Genomic DNA, 25,654 nt, shown 5'->3' on the forward strand with positions numbered 1-25,654 from the left:
AGATAAATTCTGAATGTAAGCAGAGCAGATAGAAAACGTGTGCTTAGAAATAGACAATCTTACAAAATTCTGGTAAATTAACAGAGACCATTGAAATTCCTAAACCACAGAATTCTGAACAATAATTAATATTATGTACCTAGATTAATGCTTCTTAATTATATCTAAGAATGAAGGAAAGAAATATGATCCTTTTTTCTCCCCAAAGATTACTCTCTATAACATTTTGAGGTAACGCGTCACCGTAGGGAAGAAAAAAAAAAGCCAACAGAAACTGTTATGAACAATTCTGTAAAAGCAATTTCATTATGTTGCCAATTCCCAGAACCTTTCAGATGCATATATCAAACTGACATTTTTAGGATAACTTTCGAGTATTAAACAGATTCTGCCTTGGTAATGATGTCTATATCAGACAACATTTAGGTCAGTATTCTTGTTTCCCACTTCCATGAGTTTCATCTGCTCAGAGTTTCCACTACTTTGAAAAGCCCCAAGTTCTTGCACTGTAAAGAATGGATTGTGACTGGCCACTCTCTACGTACCTTCTCCATTCCACTCACCTCCAGTTTCACATGCAATCACATGTATAGTACATATAGTTATTAACTTCATGTCAATATCTTGTTCTTTTTAAAATAGATTTAAATTTTGGCCCACCTCAAAATCCTACAAAAGTTTAAGTCACCAGAACGAGTCTCACAGAAAAGTATACTTACCCTGCTACTCTATTAGCAAATTCAATTATATCATCTTTAGTTCTAGGTCCTCTATAGTTGTATGCCAAGTCACCCTTTAAGCTAGATAAACAGGAAAGAGGAAAAAAAGAACAGAACTTAAATCAACTAAACTATATCTCAATCTTTACATGTTTATTACAGTCACTTTTTAGCACCTTATCACCATGCAAAAAACCCTACATATTCAGCATTTATACTGCTTAGGGATTATAAGAATATTCAAGTAAGTTTTACTATTTTTAACAGGTTTAGTTGAATTCATATAGGTTTAGGAAACTCACAGAAAAAAACCAATCACAGACCATATTTTCTATGCCTCTATATGCCAATAAAGTTTTTAACTCTTGAAGATTAATATGTTAAACATCTCTGCTGCCTTTATGAGAAAACTGATTTGACAACATTTATTATGTATTATGAATACTATTTGCTTAAACAATAACCTGCTACCAAACCCCATACCTTCATAGTAAAAAATACTCAAAATTACTATGTCTACTATGTATTCTATTATGGACTGGCATTTTTCTATATATGTTGTCCTCCACTGTTGTGTTGTGGGTTTTTTTTAATTAAATTAAAAAAAAAATCATCTACATATACTTCTCTAGTCAAATAAATGCTCTCACACTTCACCCTATATAGGAACCACCACTGTCATTTACATAAGATTTTCAGGTGCAGTGAATAGAATGGAATTAAAAGTAAGAAAATGCAATCAGCAACTCAGAAAAGTTAACAAGACGACTCAGGCACACAACTACTGACTGAATCCCACTTAAACTGTCCAGTCAATTGGTACATGAAATTCGTTTTAGTAATAATAATGCAATAATGTGAAGTATGTATTTATATATGCACACTTTTACAAAGTTGCACAGAAAAGAGCAGTTAAATGAATTCCGAACTTGCTAACCTGTCTTTAAGAGTTCAATTTCTAAACAAGAACCTTGATATTACTGAATTTCAATGCAAAACAGTTCAGTAGAAATCAAATATAATGTCAAAATCAGAAGGTGGAGTATTTCTGTTTGATTTTTTGTGGTTTGTTTTTTGGTTCAGGTTTTTTAAGTGGAGAGCACTAATTTTTTTTACCGTCATGAAATCAGTGGTAGGTCAGGTAACTGTTAGAAATTCAATGGGAAGCATCAACTTACAGCTTAATTGTTGGATAGCCTCGCACTCCAAATTCAGATGCAATACCTGAAAGAAATGTGTTAATGCCAAAGTGAACCAAGACATTTTCGCTCTCCTACCTTAATCTTTAAACATAGTTTACTATTCAGATCACACCAAATAAATAAACAACCTACCACTTAGTTCAATATGATTTATTTTACTTGCTTTAACGAAGTTGCTGTTATGAAGCTACATCATTAAATTTTTGACCTCTTTCTGGGATATTGTAAAGTCCCAGCATAGGCTCTCAATTCATTTGACACAAGTCAAATGGGATTAGACATAAATAGACATGCTTGGTCAGTTTTCACCAAAGGGTAAAATGCATTTAATATGCACATACAATTGGCTGGAAATACCAGAGGCGAGAATTAAGCATCATGGATGTAGAGTCGCAAATACTATTGCTTAAAAAAAATATAAAAGACAATTAAACTTCTTGTGCTACAGTAATGTGTAACAACAAAAATGCAGTATCACAATGTAGTATTTACAAAAAAGTCAGTTTTTGAAGCATATTCTGCAGAGGTAAATGTCTACAGTCATCACCTTCACCAGAAATAGACACTTTCTAAGCTATCAGTTACTTAACTGCTGCTTACTAAACTGGTAAAAAAGACAATTGCAAACTTCCCCCCCCACATCACGTTTGTTTAAAACCTTGTTCCCATCAACTAGAGTACAATTTCCAACTGCCCTTCCAGTTGTGAACATAACAATTGCCACCTTAAACTACACTTTCCAGCCAATTTAGCATTTTCCAAAAGTTAAATTAAGTACTCTTCTAAAAAGGCAACAGTAAGTCTAAAATTCTGACTATGCTTGTGCAATTCCCTTCAAATGCACCCAGATGCAATACTTTTAACATAAACATTTGGAAGCTACCAACTACAAGGCAGAGCAGCAGATGTGTGAGGACTTGTGTGCAGGGCTCCGAATAACAGTTTGGAAATGGTGATCCTAAGGTTGTTTGCCTGGATCAAAACCCTAATTGCACAGAACGACAAATAAAACTAGCAGCTCGCCTATGGACATCTTAGTCAAATGAGACTGACACAAGAAATATACATACTAGGATCAAGTTGATTCTGATTTTTTTTTCTCTCATAGCTCTACTACGTAGAAGTAGAATGCATTGAAATGTGAATTAGAACACTGAATCATAAGAGTTGTCAAGAGGCAGTTAATTCCTCCTTACACAGCTCTCAAGCACAGTAAAAAATACAAAGCAGACATTATTTAATACATTTTTTAAACATCCCAGCCATGGAGATTACCAAAGTCCTCTCAACATCATGGAAGTTACTTGCTTATTGACATCATCGCCTCCAATGGTTGATATGAAAAATGCATTATAGGCAAACAGCAGCAACTATGCTAGACCCAGGTGCAACATATTTCTACTTTTATCACATTCAGTGGACTTCTGAGGCTAACATCCATGAAAATTCAACTGATATCAAGCACCACCAGGTGACTGTTCTGTTGATATAACTGCTGTATCCTCATTCCACACACCTAACAGTGGCAACACTACTGAATGCTTTATATGTTCAGCTGTGGTCTCAGCTCTCTGATGACAGCAACCTAAAGTTCAGGTTTTTCACACTGCTTCACATTCCCAATAGAAACACAGACTATGCAGAGCCAACTATTTATGTTCCTCCCCAGTCATACGTGTGTGTCCAGCTGCATTTCCTTCTGGTATTCTCAAGACTGAATTACTTGGATTTCAGAGAATCTTTATATTGGGAAGACATTAAGTAGAGTGGACTGAGCTCTTCATACTCGATGTTGTCAAATTTCCACTTTCAAAATAAAGGCAAAATATTTTTCAAAATATTTTTGGACTCTATTCTTCACAAAACCGGTAACAAATCTGACATGAAAAACATTTTCAGGGCACAAAGGAACCCTTGAAGTTTTTAGTAATTTTTAAATATGCAAACCTGAATTCTAGAACAAAGTGCCAATTCTGTTCTACATATTAAATGCAAAAATTTCATATCTGAGTCACAGATGCAAATATTTTGGGGTAAGATTTTATACAATTTATATGATTTAGAATGTGATATACATGACTGAAACGTTAGAGATACACCAAATCTATCCCCAATTTTGAAGTTATCTGGTTAGATGATCTTGAAACTTAATTCTCCAGACTTATTTTTCTTTAGCAAATAATTACTTTTAAGATGAAACATAAGGCCAAATTTATGTGGTTTTACAGGAAAAGCTACATATGATAAATTGGTGTTTGAGATAAGATCATTTTAATTTCAAAAGACCAAACTCTGCTATATGTAAATACAGAAAAAAATGGAATATCAGTGAAAAAAGTATTCCACATCACATTTTACACAAATTTAACAGTCCTGAATAATTGTGTTTAATGGGTATTAACTAAAAACTTTACATGTATAACAGAGTTTTATCATGTACAGATCTCACTTTGGCCCCACTACTCCCTATCCCTTCCCTCTTATCCTCATGGTTCAACATAGATCAAAGTGAAATGACAACAAGCACACTAGAACTAAGAAAATACTGTTAAGCATGCAACAATCCTCTAATGCCTGCCCAAACCACTTCTTTGAATACCTGAAGTTTTGGGTTTTCTCTGAAAAGATCACTACATAAAGTCATCATCAAAAATGCAAGTGTTAAAATAGCTGAAATTGGTTCTTCAAGAAGAAATTTACAGAGAAACATGAAAAAAAATGGCTCAATACTGATGCAATGACTTCAGCGATTTCAGCAGGCTTTCGGTGTAACATCTTAAGGACTGACTACCTGAGAAGAGTAACAGCAAGAACACAAGAACTTGTCCAACAGTAATATAAGGAACCTAAACCAGGATGCTGTCAAGAGACGTACACAAAGATGCCTGTATAACAGTACTCTAAGAAGCATATCAAAAGCATATCTTTGAAAAGCTTTTACCTTTCATTTGTCAGGAAGAATTCCCTACACGAGCAGAAAACAGCGTGATAAAAAAATGCATGCTGTTACTTCTAGAAATAAAAGGATCAGGAAATTGTTCTCCAACGACTGTGTATACATTTGCTATGATACAAAAGAATGACTAATGAAAAAAATTTAAAAAGTTTCCAAATGGAAGTTTTCATGAAATTACCTGTAACCAAACCATACTTACTAGAAAAAGAAGTTGCATCCATCTTCCCAACTTTTACTGGAGAGCCCATGTGTTTCATTTCTATACCCACTTCATTCCACACAGGCTCGAGTTTCTTACAGTGGCCACACCAAGGTGCATAAAACTGAGAAGCAAACACATTTGATTAAAAAAAACAATAAGTTAACGACAAGAAATAATTAAGAGAAGTTGATTCTATTATTAACCCTCAAATACATTAGCAAGGATCATTTTCCAGTCATGGTGTTCTTTAAGTCTTAATAAAACTTCAAGTTGATTACAAAGCTGGAGTGACAAACGGTACTTTTATGACTTGGTGGTACTTTTAATATGAAAGCACAAGTTTGAAAAGAATATATTCAATTGCTGTACTATTTTATGATTTCTTATTTTAAAAGAGACTGTGTATTAACATTAAAAAAAAAAACAACAAAACAAAAACCAAAACAAAACCAACAACAACTCCCTTTTGGAATATTTTCCTCTTTTTTGAAAGTAAAAGATCATGTAATCAATCTATCCAGGAATATGAATTTATTTGCCAATAAGGGAACACTATTATTAGAAAGGATGTATATATGTATACTTCCCCAGGCTGCCGTCTGGATTTCAGTTCTTCAGCAACTACTTTTCTACATGCACACTGTAAATTTGATCCCATTTTCTCAGGGTCAAGCAGAGCTGAGACTCTATTTCATCTTTCTGCCTATGTCTCGCTGTAACACCTCAGTGAACTAAATAGGGAAGATATCAATGTTTTGGTATAACAAGATCAGAATGCAACTTGACAACGTTGGATTTTGTTTTCCTATACATTACTGATCAATTCTGAATCAGCATATCTAGTTTTCCTTACTCAAAAAAATGACAAATCTGAATTATACCATTTTGGAATTACAGTTCATATTTGGGTGAGCTAAAAAGAATTTTCTCTCACTCCCAAACAAGCTCAATCTCTTTAACAGTTCATTGCCTCTGAAATAAAGAGCACTGAATCTTTCCAAGTATGTTAAAAAAATAAAAGCAGCCTCTCATATATTCAATGCTGTAGTGCTAAATGTCTTGAACTCAAATTAACTGGTATAACTAGAGGTTGGAATTGTAAAAATTCAGAACAGAGGTTATCACCTCCTAACTGTGTTAGGTAATCTGCTTTCCTTTTGTAAGGACTGTAAAATACAGGATGAAGTCTGTCTGCATCCAGTACTCAGTCTAATTCCTGGTTCATCGTGAACAATACAGACAGATTGCTTACCCATGCAGTCAGAAGAATTACCGTCATTTTTTCTGCACCATGTACAAACAATTTTCTGAATGATCAAGCAGCTTTACTACAGAGTGTAGCATTGTTTTGATTTCCACTAGCAGGTCTTCCCATTTTTCTCATATACTTACATCAACAAGCCAAATATCATCTTTACGGTTTTCTTTAAATCTAGAGGGAGAAAAAATGAAATCAATATATAAGATATCTAAAAATAAATAAGTGAAGTGCATGTTTGAAACAGGCAAAGTCTAAAATTAAGTTGGTATAAATCTATAAATACAAGAATTCTGCTTTGTTTCTTGTGTGTGGAGGGAAGGAGGAAAGAGTTGTTTTTCCATATTAAGATTGCCCTTGCACATACACAGTTGTACCAATTAGGTCTCTACAGCCACTTGCCAAGAGAAAAACAAACCAAACAACCACACACAACCAAAAACCCCAAACAAACAAGAAAAACATTAAGAAATCAGAAAACAGACTAAAGCACACAAAAGATGTTTGATTAGGATATGTAATATAAGGGGAAGAAGTATTTTGCAGCTGTTCTAGTTATATAAAATACTGTTGTTGACTGTTTAGAAAATGTTGCATTTTTATAGATCAACTAATACAGACTCTTGGTGGATTGGCTTACACTGTTAATCTTAGCTTTACTTAACGTAGGCGAACTAAATTATCTGCAAAGTTAATATGCAAAGCAATTTTAGTTCAACCTCCTTCAACATTCCACTATAGGTGTGTCAGTTTATGTTTTCATCGAAGTTGCACACAAGAAACCAACTTATTGGAACAAAAACATTCAAGTTACTGACAAAAAACAGAGATATATAGGTACTACTGAATACTCTTAATGCTAAAGCAATGGTGTCTTAATAAACTGACTAGATTTATTAAATATATATCTGTCACTAAATGCTAAAACCTCTAAAACAAAAATAGAACAAGATACATCAAAGTTCCTTGGTACTTCTTGAAACGTTGCTTACACGCTTCACTGAACTGTTGTCACTACAAGATCATAGAAATTATCAGATTACTTAAATATTTCTATGTTGAGAATTAAATAATACAGAATTTTAATGCAAGGTTTATTTTTGTAAAAGGCTTTGTAAAAGTGACTAGAACTGGGACTACTGTCACATGCTATAAAATACATTATACAAAATTCTTACTGTGGCACTCTTATTGCGAAAGCATCTGAATATCTGTGGAATTACATTGTAAGTGTGAGATCGACACTGTAAGTTAACATTCAATTAATAGAAGTTATAGCCCAACTCATCAGTTGCCAATATGCAGCATTCCTATAACTGGCTCAGAAGAAGTTAGCAGAGAGAGAAGACTTGTTGTGATATTTAAAGCTGAATAGATTTGTAGCAGTCCGTAACAGTCTTGAAGAAATATTAATGCTGATGATGGACTACTGCTTGAAAAAAACAACAAAAAAAATCAGAAATCATTACTATAATCTAATCACAGCACTGAGGGTTTGAAACCTAGAATTGCAGCATTTCACTGGTAAATTTGAGCCTTTTTTGTTTTCTTGATGGCATACCAAGTTTGTAATGATTGAAGTGACCAATACAGAACAGCTACAGGAAAGCAGCATTTTTAAGTCACAAAACTGCTTAGCTGACCACCTCACTAAAAATATACTTCACCATCTTAAGTGCTAAAGAGCTAATGAAAGAACTAGTTAGCATCTAGCATCTCTTGAGGATTCTAATGAAGCTCCAGGTAACTTCCAATTACGAGGTCAAATAATTGGATATGATGCAAGAGGCAGAAAGCAGCTACTGAATCATCAGATCCTGGGCCATGCTTCAATTTAGAATATCACCTTTGGTTTGTTAAAGAGGAACTTAAAAAGAAATGTTCTCCTCCTCCTGCCACAGTATGACTGTTACAGGAGATTACAAAGACCATTAAAGAACTGAGAAAGGTAAACTGAAATCTTATAAATCCAGTAGACAGCAAGGAAAAGCAGGAAAGAAATGAAACCTCTGGAAGCAGAGCATTCTAGTGGAATTTAATAACTTTGGCCTAAGATATTATTAAAAATACTGTAGTTTTTACAATAATAAATTTCAAGTTGTACCACTCATTTACAAGCACCTATTTAATTAAAATATCAACTTCAACAGAAACAAAAATCTGAAGTGTGACAAAAAACAACTATCTAAACTTATTCTAGTTTTGGTAATATCAATGATTAAATTATTTGACAATATTAACGAAGTTCAACATACTGCTGAAGAAAAACATAATACTCTGTATAAATGAGTTTTTAAGCATTTTCTGAAGGTGCTGTTTCTAGGCCCTGCAAACACATTTCCAAGTGTAAGACTTCAGTTTCTCTTATTAACTGTCCTATGCAATCCTCCTTCTGTCAGCTGAAACAAACACAATCATACTGGTAGAAACACGACACAAGCATTGTGCACCCTTGAATCAAAATTATTTGTCTCAATTACATACAACTTCACAACATTTGGAACTAGAGGACGAAATGCTGCCTCAACCTCCATGCACGCTACTTAATCATTAATGGTTAAAAGACACCAGCATAAAGCAAAACTGAAGAACAAGGCCACAATTCCGAGGGCCTTAAACCAACCCAGCTTCTATTTGTCTGTGTCTCACCTCTCTTGCACCATTTATGATCCTGGGTTGAGCCACCAATGCATCCTCACAGACAGAAAAATATTTGCTTTTTTAGTCAAGTTACTTATCTGCTTCATTACCACATTGGAAACAACTCAGCAAATATGGCAGAATGAGCACTGATCTGAGGCAGGCAGCACTTAGATCAGCATACACCGATAGGAACCATAGCTCTTATTTTGTATCCCGTCCACAGATCAGTTGGGTGATGCTGCGTAATTTGCACCTGTTAGCTCTTCACTGCTACTTGTCTTCCTACATCCTGCAAGCTTGGAAAAGGCACCTGCACCTCGTGCTAGAAGGCATAGCTTGCTACTACCAAAATTCAAATAAAACTCAAAGTTTTCAGCGACAGCAAAAGCTGTCTCTCTCTCTCTCCTGTACCCCTTCCATATGTTCCCATTCTCTCCCCTATAATTTCACCGAACCTTACTTGATCCTATGATTATCTGCTCTAGCTGAATAAGAAATATGGTAAAAAGGTGAATGGTTTTCTGACTGTTTAGTTCTATGATGCAATTTATCATGGATGAACCCTCAAAAAACATCACCTTTGACTGGCTTAAATTTACGATAAACAGCCATTTAATTCCACCTTCTCCTCTTCTACCAGCTAGTGTTTTCTATACCTTATATTTCAATTGTAATACTCATGCTGCTTTGTAGCACTTCAGATTAACTTCCTTATCTGACCAACAAAAAGTTACTTTAATTTTTGGAAAGCTAGTTTTTATTGGGAACAGCAAGTACATGGCCATCAAACTGCTAGAGCAAAGCAGTACAAGAACAATGACAGTACGCAACCAAGTTAAGGGCAAGAATATCCATTTCAACACCTCCACGAGCTTAGGACTAAATCTGTTGTAAAAGCACATTTTCACACTGGAATATAATTGGGAGACCCAGCAGCCATGAACTAGTCCCGCAGGCCTTCCTTTCTCTACTGTTTCTGGCCATGCATGAATGCACTTTTACTCATTCTCTCAACTCCCTACAGCAGCTACGCAGCAAACTCTAATGAAGAATGCGGTTAAACACAACCAGCTTTTATTTAGGGCAGGCATCAGTCCACCAATACATCTACTCTACCAAAAAGAAAGAATGAGCAAGGCAGCCTGAGAACATTTTTGGTAACAGCACTCATGATGACAGCTTTAAATATCATTGTGAAACAATGGTGATCTTCAGCTTCATGAATTGCATCTAGTGAATACAGGCCACAATCCTTCTGCTATTCCTGCTAAGTACAAACTTTTTCAGTGTAGCTTTCTTGACAACCACCCTCCACACACAGCTGTCAGTCTGAGGTCACCCCCCCACCTCCGCAAAAAGGCAAACGACATCTAAATAATCAAGCAAGGCAACCCAGTACTTACGACTCATCTAGATCCTCCACAAACCCCGCACCTGATGCCACCACATGTGCAACCACTGCGAGAAAAGGAAAAGCGCACCGTGAGTGATCTCCGAACAAAACCGGGGGTGCCCACCCACGCCAGCTGACAGGCTCACCCCTGTGCTCACTCTCTCCTCTCCCCTCACGCCTTCAGTGCTTTCCCACAGCCCCAGCGCTCCGCGCTGTCCGCCGCCGCAGCGCTGCTCGCCGCTGCCCTCGGCCCTTCCCCCGTCTCCGGAGTCCACCGCTTTCCCCCCTCCTCCTCCTGCCGCCAGACCAGAGCCACCAGCCCGGCGCAGCTGCTCGGGTTCTACCTGCTGCCCAGACCAGCCACTGCCACCGCCCGCCCGCCGCTGCCATGTTGACAGGAGCTCCGGCGCGGCCGGAAGGGGAAGCGGCGCGCGGCGGCGGCGACCTTTCCTACTCACTGCGCAGGCGCGGAGGGCGGTGCGGGCCGCGCGGGGTGGGTGCGGTGGCCGATGCAGGCCGTTTCGCGCGAGCTCATGCGGGGTCTGCGTGAGGAGGCGGTTTCGGCGGAGGGGACTAACGGCAGCGACGGCCCGGCCCGCGGGCGACGTCTCTCCTGCCGACTCCCGAGTCTTCCGCGCCGCCGAAAGGCGCTGTTGGAGGGCGGGGGGAGGGATCGTGACACACTGGCGCGGTGCCGGGTCGCGGCTTGCTACCTGCTTCTTAATGACCGTGTCATTATCTTTAGGTCTCCTCATTCCTTCAAGCCTGTTATAGTCTTCCCTATCTTCAACTAACTTGTCTTTTCCAGTACCGCTCTGCAGGTCCTGGAAGAGCAATTAATCCAGCCGAAACACCTCTTCAGTTAAAGCAGGTTGAGACTATTGAGCCTGGAGAAGAGAAGGCTCAGGGGGATTTTATCAATGTCTTTAAGTATCTGAAGGGATGGTGCAAAAAGGACAGAGCCAGGCTCTTTCCAGTGCTGCCCAGTGACAGGACCAGAAGCAATGGGCACAACCTGAAACGCAGGAGGTTCTCTCTGAATACCGGGAAACACTGTGAGGGTGTTGAAAGCACTTTTTGACTGTGAGGGTGCCTGGGCACTGTCCACCAGTCCTGCCTCGCAGATATTCAAAAGCCTTCTGGACATGGTCCTGAACAGCTCTAGGTGACCCTGCTTGAGCCAGTGGCTTGCACCAGATGACCTCCAGAGGTCCCTTCTAACCTCAACCACTGTGTGATTCCTTGACCTCTTCAGTGTTGACTCCTTCAGTATAAGTTCTTAGACACACCCTTCTATACTGGAGTTACTTTCCTAAGCTGTACCTGCAAATGTTTGGGGTCTTTGTTGGAGAAGGATAGATTGTTCCAATGACAATTCAGTTCCTCTGACTTAGGTGTTCAAGTCTCTTCTTTTAATGATGGGGTCTACAAGCTAACCTTGCAGTTGCCTCACTTTGGGGCTGCTCTGTGTGTATGTACATTTGCGGGTATCTACATGTATGTAGATACATGTTCTCCTTCTCTAGCGTGAAAATGAACTGGCTACTCATTACCTTCATCACTAGGCCATACCTGCCCTGGTGAGGACCTCCCCTTCACTTAATGCTTTCTGAATATGTTGAATTCATCAAGTAATCTGCAGAGTTGTCCAGCCCTTTGGAAAAGCCGAATACTGTAGCATAGGTTTTTTGGTTGAGAAATAGGTCAAGAATTCAAAAGTATATGATTGTCCTATGGGAGATGCATCTTTTTCTTTCTTGTGTTTCACTGAAGGATTATGTAGCATTACACATCTTGATAAGATTATTTCACTTTTTTTTTTTCTTCTTCTTCTCCCACCCCCATCAATAGGGAAACTAGTAAGTATTGGATAAACTATGAAAATTATTCACTGAATACATATAATTTCTGTTCCACAGCATTTCACTTTCTGTATACCACAGTTAGCTAAGTGGTGTCTGTATGCCTGACCAAATGAGAGTTGGCATCTGTTTTGATCCTAATCTAGCTGCTGTCTAGACTGAGATAATGAAAACAATTTACCCCATCAATCCCTTAGTGGAAAATCCATACAGTGGAAAATGGGAATAGCATAGTAACTGTTAAATGAGTATAATCCTGTTCTCTGACTTATTTTATGGTTGGCTTTAAATAACTTTTAAAGTGCAAGGAACATTTTACATAATTTTGTGTAGATTTGAATAAAGCCATTTGTGATATGCATATATAAGCTCTTGCACTGAAGCCAAGTAACAAAGTATTGTGGTAAAATAATGTGACATGCAAAGGAAATAGATGTGGTCTAGAGAAATCTCAAGCGGGTTTTGAGTTTGTTTTCTACTGTGAACATTTCATTTGAGAAAAAAAATACAGGATTAATACATTACTAAAGTCACTGGAGTTTAGTGTAAGAAGGACAATTAGAGAAGAAAAGGGATGACTGGTAAATGAACTGAGCAGAAGGTATGAAAAAAATGATGTTTCTGAACATATACACAAAGATTTTATACAAAATGGTTTACAGCTATTCATGTTTTCCTTGCTCGTATGTGAAATCTGAGAATGTTTGGAAAAATGTATATTTTAATTTTAATAGAAGTAGTCCCAGAATGAACTTAGTAATTTCAAAATTAAAAAAGACTTGTTTTTGAAAATATAGAAAAATGTGTTTCTTATTACTTAATAAGGTATAGAAGTTTTGTTCTTTAAGAATGTTCATCTCCTTGATAATGACCTTTTTATCAAACAGTTAAGATTACAGTGCTCACAGTTAAGAACTGCTGTCAAAGACATGTTAAGCAAAACAAAAATCTAAATACTACTCAAGTAGCTTTTCACATAAACCAGGTAGACTGTAACAACAAAGTAAAGGGAATTTGAAAGTGTTATGTGCACATTTGTGAACAAATGCTTCTTGTGGAGTTACATTTTTACAAAACACATCTATGCACTCTTACAACTACATGCCAGCTGCAGAAGTATTTGTCTTCATGTGTAATGTAGGCACTATTATAAACAGGAATATCAGTAACTGTATCATTCAGTACTGAATTTCATTATAGACAATATGCAAAGTTATGCTGCTGTAAATAGTTTGTATTAGTGGTGTTCATTCTTTTCCACTACAGGAATAATCTGTACAGATACATAGTATTTTCCTATAGTAACTGCGTCTATTATAGTGGGTTTGTACCGCTGTACCTGTGTCAGTACTGCCCTTTAGAAATAGCCTAAATCTGTTTCATAAAATGAATTAAACCACTAATAGAGTTGTCATTAATCAAAGTTAAATTCGAAGTAGTGATAAACTTGCAATGAACTAATGTCATGTTTAATTAGAAGAAGAGATAATTACACATGTTCTGGTACACTTTGAGGATTTTTATGTATGCTTTGCATGAGAATGCTAGCAGTTTTTGCAAGGCACAACATAAAGTAGAATCTGAATAAAAAACATAATTGTGATGACATTAATACTGTTGACACTGGGAGTAGAATTTTGCTCATCCTGTATTAACATTTCACCTTTCTGTATAACTTTAGGTTTTTAGACTAGATTGAACTGATCCTTAGGGGTTTTTTTGGTTGTTATTTTCATGTGGTTTTCAGGGGGGGTGGTATTGGAGATTGATTTTTTTTTTTTTTTTTTTTTTTTAGCATTACATTTTTAGATTCCTTTTATTACAGAGACACCTGGTGGTCTTTGAGTGTATTTATAAAAGTATCATTTTCCTTTTTTTGTCTGGGTTTACTTTAAAGTTTGCTTTATAACTTACAATATTTAGAACATCCTATATTATGGTACTATATAATTTGAAAATTAAATTGAGAACATTTACATAGTATCCAGTATGTACTGAATATTGATTCTCATGGTTGATCACGGGTGTTTTTCTTACGTCTTCCCTGTCAGAAATATATGGAGGAGGGATTTGGGCATATTATAGGCTAATTAGAGTAAAAATGCATTTGTTCCAAAATTTGATGTCAGAGTAATCAGTATTCAGTTTTCATGTTTTCAGCATTCAGTTTGTGTGTTTTGTTTCAGGTTTGTCTGTTATAAGAGATTGACATGATGACCAGAAAGTTATGTCAGAACCAGTTTAATGTCCAGATAGACCTGTTAGTACATAAAGGAAGTGCTTTCTACACTGAAAACACTGACAAGAGCAGCACTATGCTACCATAGAAAAGTTTTAATAATACTCTATGTATATAGCATTTTATAAATAATAGGCAATTATAGCTAATTACACAGCATAATTGGTAATTGCAGGGGTTATTAACATTAGATCTCTTCTCACACCACACCCAGACTGTCAGGCAGAGTCAATCAGATCCTGGAACGATGCCTCTGGTCTTGCAACAGCTTCTTCCAGTTCCCACCCCTGTAGCCATCCTGCCACAGCAGCTCCTGACACCCACCCACACTAGGGACCTGTTTATTCATCACCTCCTCAGAATACAGCTGGGCACAGCTATAAGCAGCTGCAGGCAGGCAGTCAGGCACTGTCATCCAGCCATGGCCTTCTTAACAAGCAACTAGGTTTGGCTTTTAGGCGAAACCATCCCTGTCCACTCTTTCCGCATGGGAAAGTACTGCTAAGTAAGTTTTAAATGCTAGGTATCTGTATTTTAGTCAGGGTGGGGGTGGGTGGGAGTCAAACTGAGGTTTTTGCGGCTAAAATGAACACTATTCACATCAAGGAATACAAGTAACATAGGAACATTCTTATCCAAATTTTGAATGCGGTTTTACCTTGGTGAAACAAAATTGTCATTGTGGGTATTTTTAGTGGAAATTATCTTTGTGGGTTGTTTTTATTTTGTTTGGGTTTTATTTGTTTGTTTGGGTTTTTTGTTTCTCTCTTTTTTTTTCATTTTGCAGTTGTTAGACCTATGCCTATGGTGTCGTTTGACAGTCTTTAAGGGCTAGTTAACTGAGTCTTTTTTTTTTCCAAAGAAAAGTTTACAGACACATTAAAGTGATGTTTTGCAAAACTTTCAATTGCATGTCAGCTGAAGAGTAATTTTCACATCTGAATTTTTGTTATGCTCAGTATAGTGATTTTTCTGTATGTCGCAACACTTATTTGATATTGTTTGAAATTCCAAGAGACTAAATCATGCAAAATAAATGCATGAAGCTCTGTGGAGCTGTCCTATGCAAGCTTTGTATTTAGCTTTATTATGCTTTAATATTTACTCTTCTGCTGGCTGCCAGAGAAGTTGCCCATCAATCTGACTATAGGAATGAGAGCAGATTTGTGGTATTTTTGGGAGATCTAGAGGAAAGGCAAGGAGTTGTTCAACAGTATTTTCTTCCCAACTTAGCCTCGTCATTTTCTAGCAAAACTATTCAGTATATAGGAGGAAAGAACAAGAAAACAAAAGAAAATATATTTTAAATTAATGGTAGTTAACATGGCTGGTGATGTCTTTTGAGTCAAAACATGTTAGAAATAGCATGGTCAGATAAATTTAGAAGTATTCTTGATGTGCAGCAGATGCTGCCTGGCAGATAGGAACCTTGTGGTTTGAATCAGGAGACAGGCAAAAAGTTGAAGTGACACATGAGCAAAGGTATTAGTGAATTCTTAAGGACACAATTCAGAGGAGCTAAAAGATTACTTGTACATCTTGATGATTTTCCGATGGTCTAGAAAACTAAATGCCGGTATTTGCAAGTTTTGTTTAACAGAGAAAGACAGTTGCACCCAAAGAAATAATGCTTTGGGAATTTCCACTTACTTGTTTGGCAAGAATTTATTCTTTAGCTTGATGGAACTCTGCAGAATCCAGGATCTAAGAGCAAGCTTCAATTATTGACACTGACAATATCCCACACACTCACACAAGATGTAAAGTTAAACTAGAATACACTTTCCCATTAGGTTTTATGAGTTAAAAAAAAAAAAAAAATTTTCTTAGCACTAGTAAGTAGAGTTATCTTTTCCATTTCAAGGCTTTTCTTTCTGTCAGTATTTGACATAATAGAGTTACTAACTCAATGGTTCCTTGCTGATAAACAATGTTTGGGTAGTGTCTTGTAAGTATAATGCATATCAAAACAGTTGCAGGTCTGCAGGTAGAGCAGGAGCCATCCTCTGAGTGCCAGAAGTCACCTTCCAGCCTTCACGTTCATGGGATGCTCCGTTTTCCGACCTGATAAGCACAGGCTCTACCTGCACCCCCTTCATTACTGTTGAAGGTTCAGGCTCCTGAAGTTGCAGGGTCTTGGAGAAGATCCAGTTGTTAAGTGATGTTAAAAGTGACCATCACCTCAATCAGCTCTGGGTGCAGGGGTTCCTGAGCCTGGTCACCAGAGCCCAGCCCAGTGTGCTAGACAGCCAGGGATCTCCATCTCAGGCCAATGAATGTAGTTACTACATTCCAATTTGCATGTTAAACCAGCAGCAAAGCTGAATGTGGGTCACACGAACATGCACAGGTGCACAAAGGACACTGACGTGGCCAGATACACAAACTGCCACAAGCAAAGTGCTGCCTTCAACAGCACCTACATACAGGACTCATAAAACATGAGTATAGAGGTCAATTCTTCTTCTTTGGCTGCTGGAAGTTCATTAATGAGAGGACACACCACTCTAGATTCAGAACCACATGTACAGTCACAGGTCCCTGAAGCATCAGCACTGCCCCTCAGTTTGTCCGATACCACTGCCTGGATCCCAGCTTCTCTTTCTTACTCCAGAGGTTTCCTACTTTCCAGGAAGTCCAGCTCTACGCTGACTAGCAAATGTGCATGCACTCACAGAGGCATCTCAGACATCCCACACTTGTGGGTCATCCCCAAAGACCAGTACAGACCCTCTGTCCAAACCTGGGGCCTCCTACCCACTGGCTGGTCCAGCTAGAGGTTTGCTCCCATGCACATCAGGTTTGGGTTAGATACCAAACACTTCAGCAACCCCCAGGAGCCAGCAACAGGTACACAAACTGTGACCCACAGTCCTGCTCCAGCTTTTGTCACTGAGCTTCTCACTTGCTTTGCTCTCCCCAGTCACCGCAGCAGCTGCACCTAACACACCCACCAGTCTCATCGCAGTGGCTTGAGCAGAGACCCCCATTCATTCCAGCTGCTGACACCACATGCCAGAGGTGCCTGCACCCTCAGTCTGACTCCAGTTGATGGCCCTGCCTGCCCTGATTGATCCTTCCAGTAGCTGGCACACCAGACACAAAGTCTGTAGAACCCATAGAGATGCTCCCAAGTGCTAGGGCTAGTGACAAATACATTTGAAATACAAAGACTCCATTTTCTAGTGTGAAATACTACAGTTTGCCATACACAGCTTCACTCTTATTGCATCTACTCTGTAACACGGACATTTCACTTGTGAAGTGTCCAGCCAATAATGTTATTTTATATAATTTGCGTCTGAAGAAATAACTTTTGCCTGTGCAATGAAGGAGAGAGCTTTAGTTCTACAGCTCAGTAGCTAGCAGAACTTTCTAATTATTTAGTTGCTAAACATTGTATTCACTGTAGGGTCAATAATGAGATGCTAATATTTTTCATTTTTAATCAATTTGGTTAAAATATACTTCTACCAATTTTGAATTGCTTTATGTGCCCAATTTAATTTTCATAACTAGTCATCAGTAAGCAACTCTACATAAATACCACAGCTATTGACATGAAATGTAATAAAAAAGCATTTGTATTAGAACTTGGATTTTTATTTTATTTGATCCTACCAGCCAAAGCAGTCAGTTACTATTCACAGTTAACTGTATGCTCAGAATGCAGACTAGAAATTGCATAGATATAATTTTCCAGTTATGTAAAGGATAAATAGACTAAAATATTTTGAAGGAAACAACTGTACACAAAAGCAAAAAAAAAAAAAAAAAGAAAAAGAAAAAAATATTTTATTTAAATGGTGTACTATAAATTATTACCCTGATATTGTGAAAAATCTGATTTCACCCATCACTAGGCCGTATTTCACATATGTGGAAAATGTATTGTCAACGAGACACTATACAACATCTGCAGGAGGAATTGGGACAAAACAAAGTTATAAGTTGTTCTGTAGCTTCTTTATTGTTTCTCTGGAAACTCCATGGTTAAAATTTTCTACAGTAAAATAAAAAATTACTTTACAATTTCAGGTTAAGGTGCCATATAAGATTAAATATAAAATAACTTCTTAATACTGATCACTGTAATTTTAGTATCTCATTAACCACACAAACATAATCCTATTTAGTTTACATAAGTTGTGTGTCACTATGCATATGATGACCACTACCCTTCTTGAATTTGAATAAGTTAATTTGTTACTGTTGATCTGCACATGTCCATGTATCACCTAAGGATTTTCTTTCTCCCTCTTCTCATAGAGGGTTTTTATAGATGTGGTGTAGCATGGGCTGTAATATGCTTTCGTGGTGAAAAAAAATATTAAAAAAAAAAATTTAACTTTTGCTTATTAAGAACAATGTTATATTGTTTTAAACAGACATGCAAGCACTTTTTTATTTGTTTGCAATGATTCTGACATTTTTGCTTCTTCAAGGGCCCTTTGACAAAGAGGGTGATTAATTCTCAGGGTTTTTTTCTTTGGTGTAATAGTTTCTAAATTATAGATAATAGCAAACATCTGCAGAGCTCTATTTGTAGAGCCAACAGGATGCAAGCAGATTGTGTGGTGTTAATGTAATAGCTGTGATAAAAAACAGACACTGTATTAAAGAAAACCAATCTCTCTATTTGGTAACTATTACGATTTCCGTATTGTACCCGTATAGTTTCCGCATAAGAAAAGTTGTCTTCTTTTGGAAGAGAGACACTGTAGTATGTTATGCAGAACTTAAATGTAAATGTAAAAATTCACAATCTTTCATGCAGGATGTTTGCCCTTGGTTGCAGAAGAGCTGAAGACAGCACCACCAGGGTGTCCATCAGCATCCTGAGCCTCTGAGACTGCGCAACATGAAGGGAGAAACCTTCAGGGCCACTGCCAGGGCTGGTGCTCCTGGGGAGCAGGGAAAGTAGCAGGGACTCCCCATGAGGGTCTCTCAGGGCAGGGTCTGGCAGCCAGAGCCCATCCCATCCCCCAGCCAGGAGCAGGGTAGCAAGGGGATAGTGCAGCAACCTCAGGCCTTGGGCACCTCCCTGGGCCCATGGGTGGTCAGGGCAGGGCTGTGGGATCTGGAGACTAGCCCTGCTGGGGTGTCACTGAGGCGGAGGCTGACGGCTGCAGAGTGCAAATGGGATTGTTCTGTTTGGGTAGAAGGATACAGCAGAACCTACAAAGATTATTCTTGGTATTTTAAACATCCAAGTGAACATAACAATGCTGCAAGTTTTCTTCTAGAGCCAGACATTTTCTGTCACTCGACATCCAGTGCTGCACTGTGATTACCTTTGCTCTGTCCTGACTTTATAATCTCCTATTGTCTGGAGGTCAGAGGCTTAGAATTAAGGCTAATATTTTCACATGGTTCAAAAGTAACATTTATTATTCTTTAATCTCTGAAAGTATTAACATATTATCCTTCCTTTTTGGATTTTGAAACACAATTGCACATGCAAAAATTGAATATTTGCCAGACAAGAGTTTCAATAGCAACTGGAGAGATTTTCAGGATTCCAGCCTCATGTAATTGACAGAAGTATAATGACAGACCAGTTATCTAAAAGCTGTCCCGAAATACCAAAATTTTCAAAGGACACACTTATCAGAAAAAATACCTGCACAAAGTAGCAAATTAGATACACAATACAAAATTAATTCAAATATGTATAAAATATAACTGTTTTAAATAACTGGTAGTGCACAAAAATGATACACAGCTGGATGCCAGGCTGAGGCCCCTAAGAAAAACTTTCTCAGCCTATTTTTTACAGCCTGTGTAGAGAGCAACCCTGTTGCCAGATGCTTTGTTGAAGTCAGATCTGTGATATCTCCCCTGGAATGATGGCCAGCATCTTTGTAACAAACAGCTAAGCTTGTGCCTCAGCTTTCCAGCATCCCACTGATTTTTGCAGAACTCTATGTCCTCCTTTCAGGCTTTGAAGCTATGAAAGAAAGTAATGTTTTGTTGGCATGTGAACCAGTCTGTCAACATCTTGGAACTGTAAATTACAGCATGCTCACTACAGTTTGCTGGGACTGGTAGAAACTAGCTGTACACATGTCAGCATCCTGCGATTATTAGCAGCAGCAGAAACTGGAAGAGCTAATATAATAAGGGACTGAGATATCTGGTAAAAATATTTTGGGAGTTTGCTGTTATTCCATTCTGATTCCTCCATCCATGCAAGAAATTATTCTGCTCTTATTGATCTGAAAACATTATGTTCTGGTAGAAAATTTACAATCTTGTTTGAATAAAAAAAAAAACCCAGACCACAACCTCCCAACATTTTTATTTATAGTCTTTCAAATTTATTTGCTTGTTTTGGCACTCTCTTTTTCTCCTTATCTAAGAATTGAGTTTGTGCACATTTTTTTTAAAGATTCTAATCTGACAGAGTCTAGGAGTCTGAATTCCATGTCATCTGTGTCATTTACTTCCTGTGTGACATACATGGTATGCATTTACTTCATCTGCAAAGATGCATAAAAATATTATTATCATAAGGGTGTTGTGGGATCTAATATTTGTAAAGCACACTATAATCACTTCCATTCAGAAGTCTCATGAGAGAAAATTCATATTGTTCAGAATATTAGTTCTGAATAACATAAACATATAAACTACACATATAATTAAAAATTTCACTGTGGGAAGATTTACTTTGACTTCAAGTTAAATAAGTCAATATTACATATGATTCATAAATATTCCCTGCATTATACCAATACAGAAAAAAATAAAGTATTATGTAGTTTTAAGTTTTTATACAATGAAAAGGGAGAAGTTGATGCATTACATGAAATATTACAGCTTTTGTAATTTCTGTCATTCCTTTATCCCAGGTATAAATTTTCCCTGACGTGATTGCTTATATAGTTTAACATTTTTTTTTGTATTTGCAGTAGCATCTGTCTTTATAAGAATAGTTTTATCATTAAACTTCATAATACAATATGGATTCATTTGAAATATCCATGAATATCAAGGAAAATGTGAGAGGCAGGTGCTGCAGGTAAAACCCAATGTAGGATTTAAAGGACAGAATTGAATAACCTGCTATGCCAGAGACTTTCTTTCTGAGCAATCACAATCAATGTGTCTCAGTGTCTTAGTTTCAAGGAAGGAAAATTGTGTGGGAAAATTGGGGGGTTAAATTCTAAAAATGGCACTACTTTGAAAATAAATAGCTTTAATTTTTCAGTCACTAATTCTTAATTTTGAGATGAATGCATAAAGCCACTAAGTGCTCTCATTTTATCATTTCTAAATTTTCCCTCTATGTTTTTTCCAGTTGATTGTTAGAAATTTCTAGATAATATATTTTATTTTTTTTTCTAAATTCTCATAGGACAGGGAAATGTTTTGCTAGCTGTATGATGGACACAGTGTCCTTTCTTAGAACCTGTAAACTGTCCTCTTACTTCACTTTGTTTTGTCAGCTTTCACCACAAGCAGAGGCTCTGTAGCAAGATACGTGCTACTGAAGGGTACGGAGGGACAATACTTGTGATGGAGGGCGAGAACTAGCAAGCTCCTGGGTTTGATATTAATGTACTCATCACCCTTTTGGGAGCGGCTGAGTCCTCACAGGCCAGACAAGCTGTTGGTCAGCTGGGGAAAGTCCAGGCTCCTCCAAATGGGCTGACATGGCCTGCTGCTGCTGCTGAGTTGCTGTCTTTCAGCTCCCTGGAGCTGGCAGGAGGGAAAGGTCTCACAGTTTTACGTCAGTACTTTTCCCTTAGAGTCCTGGAGCTGTTAACTGTTCCCGCTTCAATGGTTGCACTTCCATCTGTTTTTACTTTCCTTATCTTGCTTAATTTTGGCTCGCCTGCTTTCTCAAACCTAAACAAGAGGGTTGTTAAGTGTACTGGAGCCAAGGGCGGGTAGAAAGGCTGTGCAAACTAGGGCTGTGGATCTCAGATGGCTGAACCCCACAGCAGAGGGTCATACAGCAATTAATGAGAGAAGTTACTGAGAAAAGTGCTGGTACAAAAGCCAAGAAGGCAGTGGAAAAAAACCCTCAAAGTCAGGCATGGGAAAAATGGGCAAAAGAGCATAGCATAAATGCTTTAAGATACTGGATTCAGTACAAGTATGATCTATTCAAAGTCTAGCTTTGAATTTCTTTTCCCTAAATGCAGGTGTGAAGCCACAGCCAGGTATCAAGGTACAATGATGAAAGATAACTATCAAAGCTAATTATATCTTTCAGATTCATAGATGTAATTAAGTTGACTTCTGTAATACATTTTTGTTCTATATTGATTTGTTTTAAAATATCCAATACTGACTGAACTGGGAAAAGAGACATCATTGGATGCCTTGTGTTATGGCCCTAAGGCACCACCAGCCCTGTCTGTCCCAGCCCACCCCCAGGGCCCCTCCACCCTGCCCACATCCCATGACACCACTGCAGTCCCCTGGGCCCACCAGCCCCTGTCCCAGCAACACCCCAGCCAGGCCAGTCTCCAGCCCCCCACAGCCCTGCTCTGCCCAGCCATGGGACCCCAGAGCCAGGTCCATGTCCCAGCCTCAGCCCATCCCCAGAGAGGTGCCCCATGCCTGGGACTGGGGCTGCACCGGTGCCCCCTGCTGCCCTGCTCCTGGCCGGGGCAGGGCCCTGGCTGCCACTCCCTGCATTGATGGGACGCCTGCAGAGCTCCCACCACCCTCCTAGCCCCTGTGGTGTCCTGATGCCCTGCACAAAACTGTATTCAAAGATTAGTGGTAAAAAGTCCTACACACATCAAGGCACAGGATGTCCAAAAGGAATGTTACAGTCTCATAGTGAATAAATTAGTATCAGTTCAAAGAGCAGGTGAAATTTAACTATGAGGGAGGTGATATATACCGGTTAGTACTGCTGCAGTGATGCTCAGGACTTTTTTTTTTCATGGTTCTGCAGCTCAGATGCTAAAATATGATAAAGTCAAATAACTTTCATACTTTAGCTAACTAAGTATGAAAAAGTAAAACACTTTCCACCTATTTTCTCTATGGAAATATGAGAATAATGATACTTTTGCTTTTGTTGAAATCTGCTTTGTAGAGATATGGGTTTTCTTGCTAAGACCTGTGGACAAAGAACTAAGATCTGCTATTTCTTACACAGGCATGATACACCTCAGCTAAAATCTGCTGAAACAGTTCCCATAACTATTGTGCTTTACAACACGTGTTGAATTATTATTCAAATAACTCTATATTCTCCCAGTCTCACGACAGGTTCAGGCTGGGTGGAATTTGATGATTAAGACTGTTCATCTTTCGTCTTCAGTGTCTGCTCACACTGTTCATTTCTGCAAACTGGGCAAGAGTTCTGGCTTATTCATTTTATGTTATTTGATTTTTAAGCTTATTTTGACAGTACTAATGTTTTGTATGATCATATAGTAATGCTGAGGTTTCATACTGTAGTCTGACTCACAGTGCATAAGGTACATAGCGTTCCACAGAACAGCAAAACATCGTTACTAATTTTTAAGTCTTATTGACATCATTATGGATAAATAATTTACAAAGTTTCTTAAATGCTTATCAATATTTCCTTGATATGCTTCATTTGAAACAGGTTATTCTTAAGCCTATGTGCCTGTACCTTTGTCTCAGCTTCACTAGTCAGCTCCAATCAGGTCTCTCTTAACTAAACCATAAAAAGTTTTGATAAAACTGATATAGGAGCTGATTTAATCTTTTCCTATACAGTAACCACACAGAGTCAAGTTGAAACAGAGTATGTTTCTAACTACCTGGAAACATGTATCTCTCCTGGAAAGAAGACATATAATTGAGCAAAAACCATCTGAAAATGAACATTTTTGCTGCTGAGTCCATTTCATCGGGAAGTTAAAAAATTTTCCTTTTGCAACATTTTTTCTCTTTGTATTTTGCCATGGTGACAAGAGCCATCATTTTTTGGGAAGAATATAAGGCTGTTGTCAGGGGATATAGGGAGGCAACTAGGAAAGCTAAGGCCTCCTTAGAATTAAACCTGGTGAGAGGGGTCAAGAACAACAGAGTGAGCTTTTTCAAATACATGGCAGATAAAACTAACACCAGAGGCAATGTAGGCCCACTGATGAACGAGGTGGGTGCCCTGGTGACAGAAGATACAGAGAAGGCAGAGTTACTGAACACCTTCTTTGTCTCTGTCTACTCTGCCAGAGGCTGTCCTGAGGAGCCCCGTACCTCTGAGGCCCCAGAGGAAGTCAGGACAATGGAGGAGTTCGCCTTAGTTGATGAGGACTGGGTTAGGGAGCAATTAGGCAATCTGGACATCCATAAATCCATGGTCCGGATGGGATGCACCCACGGGTGCTGTGGAAGCTGTCTGAAGTTATTGCTAGGCCACTCTCCATCATCTTTGCCAGTCTTCAAAAAGGGCAAGAAGGAGGACCCAGTTAACTATAGACCTGGTCAGCCTCACCTCCATCCCTGGGAAAGTGATGGAACAACTTATCCTTGGTGCCATCTCAGGGCATATCAAGGATAAGAGGTCATTAGGGGCAGTCAGCATGGCTTCACCAAGGGAAAGTTGTGCTTGACCAACCTCATCACCTTTTATGAGGACATAACATGGTGGATAGATGATGGCAGAGAGGTGGATGTGGTCTACCTTGACCTCAGTAAAGTATTTGACACAGTCTCCCACAGCATCCTCACAGCTAAACTGAGGAAGTGTGGTCTGGGTGATCAGGTAGTGAGATGGACTGCGAACTGGCTGAAGGAGAGAAGCCAGAGAGTCGTAGTCAGTGGGCTGGAGTCTAGCTGGAGGCCTGTATTTAGTGGAGTGCCTCAGGGGTCAGTACTGGGGCCAATATTATTCAATATATTCATCAATTATTTGGATGAGGGTGTAGTATTTGGATGAGTGTACTATCAGCAAGTTTGCTGATGACACCAAACTAGGAGTGCCTGACATGCCAGAAGGCTGTGCTGCCATCCAGCGAGACCTGGACAGGCTGGAGAGTTGGGCAGGGAAAAATTTAATGAAATATAACAAGGGAAAGTGTAGAGTCTTCCATCTGAGCAGGAACAACCCCAGGTTCCAGTATAAGTTTGGGAATGACCTATTAGAGAGCAGTGTAGGGGAAAGGGACCTGGGGGTCCTGGTGGACAGCAGGATGACCATGAGCCAGCACTGTGCCCTTGTGGTCAAGAAGGCCAAT

General features: G+C 38.5%; 1 protein-coding gene across 1 annotated transcript in view; it reads right to left on the reverse strand.

The window, feature by feature from the left end:
- Window positions 1-10,772, reverse strand: part of TMX3 (thioredoxin related transmembrane protein 3) — a 29,310-nt gene extending 18,538 nt beyond the window's left edge. The window contains exons 1-6 of the mRNA XM_082046028.1: window positions 10,718-10,772; window positions 10,384-10,438; window positions 6,472-6,511; window positions 5,077-5,200; window positions 1,898-1,943; window positions 720-800 (exon numbers count right to left, since the gene is read on the reverse strand). Coding sequence (XP_081902154.1) covers window positions 720-800; window positions 1,898-1,943; window positions 5,077-5,200; window positions 6,472-6,511; window positions 10,384-10,438; window positions 10,718-10,763 — 392 coding nt within the window. The 5' untranslated portion in view covers window positions 10,764-10,772. The remainder of the gene's footprint in view (window positions 1-719; window positions 801-1,897; window positions 1,944-5,076; window positions 5,201-6,471; window positions 6,512-10,383; window positions 10,439-10,717) is intronic.
- Between the last annotated feature and the right edge of the window lie 14,882 nt (window positions 10,773-25,654).

This window comes from Streptopelia decaocto (genome assembly GCF_964273445.1).
Source record: "Streptopelia decaocto genome assembly, chromosome: 2".
Lineage (NCBI taxonomy): Eukaryota > Metazoa > Chordata > Aves > Columbiformes > Columbidae > Streptopelia > Streptopelia decaocto.